At 47.3% G+C, this 3,073-nt stretch overlaps 1 protein-coding gene across 1 annotated transcript in view; it reads right to left on the reverse strand.

Moving 5' to 3' along the window:
• Positions 1-624, reverse strand: part of LOC308312340 (calmodulin-regulated spectrin-associated protein 3-like) — a gene marked incomplete at its 5' end in the record, with an annotated part of 26,560 nt that extends 25,936 nt beyond the window's left edge. Inside the window, one exon of the mRNA XM_080758942.1 lies at positions 489-624. Coding sequence (XP_080615068.1) covers positions 489-624 — 136 coding nt within the window. The remainder of the gene's footprint in view (positions 1-488) is intronic.
• Positions 625-3,073: the final 2,449 nt, after the last annotated feature.

Raw genomic sequence — 3,073 nt, forward strand, 5'->3', positions numbered from 1 at the left:
TATACCTGGCTCCAATTGGCTGTTCTGTCTGTGGCTTGCAAAATTTTTCTGGGGAACGATATAACTTGTTAATAATTCTACATTGTGGAAAGGGAATTAACAATTATGGCACTGGATTGTCAAGAAGGGATGGTGTGTGTGTTCGCCGGTAGCAGCACACACCGCCAGCAGGATAGCCTCCCAGCTGGATGGATCCATCCCACACACTCACTCACACTCACACACACACACACACACACACACACACACACACACACACACACACACACACACACACACACACACACACACACACACACACCAAAGGCTAATTTAACTCTGGGACCCATTTATCCCTGCTATGATTAATTATTAAGTGCCCTGCCCAAGCACTCGGCTGCTTCTTCTGCCCCTTTTTGCATTATTATAGCTAGGCTAAGGCTATATCTTCTCAGGGATGATAACTGCTAAAGGCTCAGAGGAAAGACGCCCATTAAACATTACCATACCTGCCGAGCCGTAAGATTTCCCCAGCAGCCAGCGGACACTGGAGCAGATCTTGGCTCGGTTGAAATCATACTGATCCAGCGGTTTGATCTCCGGCACGGAGAACGCCTTCTTCATCGCGTTGTTCGCATCCACCATTGCCGAGCCGATCTGCACCTAGACAGACAGAGAGGAGCCACCGGGCACACGGACACCTCACCAGCCAGTCACCACCACCACGCCTGCAGCAGCACGCCACCGCACCGGTCCGGGAAGATGTGATGGTGATGATGATGCGAGGATGAGCGAAGAGTGGGTGTACTGTGGACGGATGGATGGGGTCCTCCCCATCTCTGTCTGTGAGGAGGGAGGGGGGAGAGGAGGAGAGGAGAGCACCCAGCTGCAGCCTCGCAGACGAGACGTGGTCCGTGAGCGGCCGTGATCCGTGAGTGGGCCGTGCTCCGTGAGTGGGCCGTGCTCATAGAGGTGGGGGGGGGGCGTGCTCCGTGAGGGCGGCGGTCCGGGGCCGGAAGTGCTCCCCCCCCCCTTTTTCATGCACGTGCACAAGCGCATATGCGATATGCACGCACGTGCACACGCCGGAAGTGTTTGTTTTTTACTAACAGCATTTATCTATTTAGATAGATATAATTTTATTAATGTTATTATTCATTTATTTTTTACACATAAACATAATGGGTGTTGTAGAGCATCATTTAAACGGTTAATGTATAGTTTTAATTCGTCCGTTTAAGGGTCCTCGTTTTGTAGGGGGGAGGGTGTCACAGCCCCCTGTAGTTTGGCCTACTAGGGCCTGTGTGGTTTGTTAGGTAGGCCTACTCTAAGGGTAGGCCTAGTCTTGTGCTTCCCACAGGTCCTGCCGAGTTGCCAATCGGGTGCATTGGGAACACCTGGCCAGTGTTCCCAGGGTGCACTATAAGAGGCTAGGGCTGCATCCGAATTGCTAGGGTTGTTCCCTACTCCCTATTCCCCATACGGGGATCCAGCCTCAATGGACTATAATAGTGAGGATTTAAGCCCCTGATTGCAGCCCGCAGATCGGGGCGGGGCTTCTCCTAGGAGGAGTGGGCGGGGTTATGGAGGAGGAGTGGGTGGGGTTTTGAGAGGAGTGGGTGGGGTCACCCCCTATGGTTACACCCAGCCCCTTGAGTGAAGGGTACAATACTTATTACATTATCAATGTTTATAAGTTAAATACCGAAATTAAACTAAAAATAATTATGTATAAATTAGCCTATATTTTATTTAAGACATAGTAAAAATCGCTAATCAAAAAATCATAGGCTACTACTGATTAAAATTCTTAGTAATAATGAATGTTTATAGTTTAATATAATATAACAATAGCGAAATTCTTTATAGGCCTAAATGGTGCATTTATATAGTGCCTTTATCTAAATAAATCTAAATCTATCTAATCTAAATCCTGATATAAAAAGCTTGTTTCATGGTAGGCCTACAATGTCTTATAACAATGGAATCAGCATGATATAACGTAATAATGGAAAATTCCATACAGATGACATCAATAGTCCAATAATAATAATACTAATACTAGGGCGGTTTTTACCGCTACGCAAACTACGCAGCTGCGTAGAGCCCCGACGGCTAGAGGCCCCGAGAGTTCTCCCTGAAAAATGTTTAATATCGCAGCCCCGCCAGCCCGTTCCGTCGCAGACTCGCAGTTGATATTTTGCCTATTGCGGTCGGTTAGGGGGGGCCCCCCAGGGGGGGCTACGACGGCCCATGGCGTCGCTTCCTCGGCGTCACTTCTTCATGATCCTCCCCCGTTAAGCGACGCCCGGTCGCGGCCGTCCGTCCCGTCGTGGGCTCCCCTGTTGGTCTTTGTCCCCCTATACTGCGCCTCAAACCCGGCCGTTTCAACGTGGAAATAATGTTGCAAAACAAAACAACAACAATCATACAACCTAGACTGTCAGGAAAGGAATAGGACCTTGGCGCAAAACGTCATATTTACCCTGCTCTTCAATAACAAAAGTGTGTTCTTACATGAATCCTCCATTAAACTCTAGGTGAGTAAATTAATTTAATATGAAAGTTTTCAGTGACGTAAATTGCAGATCATTCTCCTGTCGAAAATGATTGGTTGGGTGTTAATACCAATTGAAATTACAACAAATGGGCTTCCTCTACCAATAAGGTGTTCAGTGAGTGTGTCATGCATATGTTCTCTGGTTGCATTTGCTGCTGCATCAACAGTTTGTTCATTTGCGTTTGTAGCCTACTAGTTTAGTTGAATCATGAAAAAAGATGAAATGTTCCGGGCTTCTTTACCCAAGCTAACAAATTATTTCAAGCCAGCAGAAGAACCCTTACCCAACCCAATTTTAGAGGAGAGAGAGCAAGAGGAAGTGTTGCACCAGGATGCTAACAACAATAACAATGAGGTTGGTTCTGAGGCTGCTGCAACTACTAGTCGATTGACTACAACAAGTGAGTTTTCTGCTACTAGGGCTGCTACTAGTGATGATGATGATGATGATGATGAGGAGGAGGAGCCAGAGGAGGAGCAATCTGATTCTGAAGCACCTGCAGTGCCAGTGAATGACATAACTGATGACCCACC

Source organism: Protomyctophum bolini, assembly GCF_963924005.1.
Source record: "Protomyctophum bolini genome assembly, chromosome: 3".
Classification (NCBI taxonomy): domain Eukaryota; kingdom Metazoa; phylum Chordata; class Actinopteri; order Myctophiformes; family Myctophidae; genus Protomyctophum; species Protomyctophum bolini.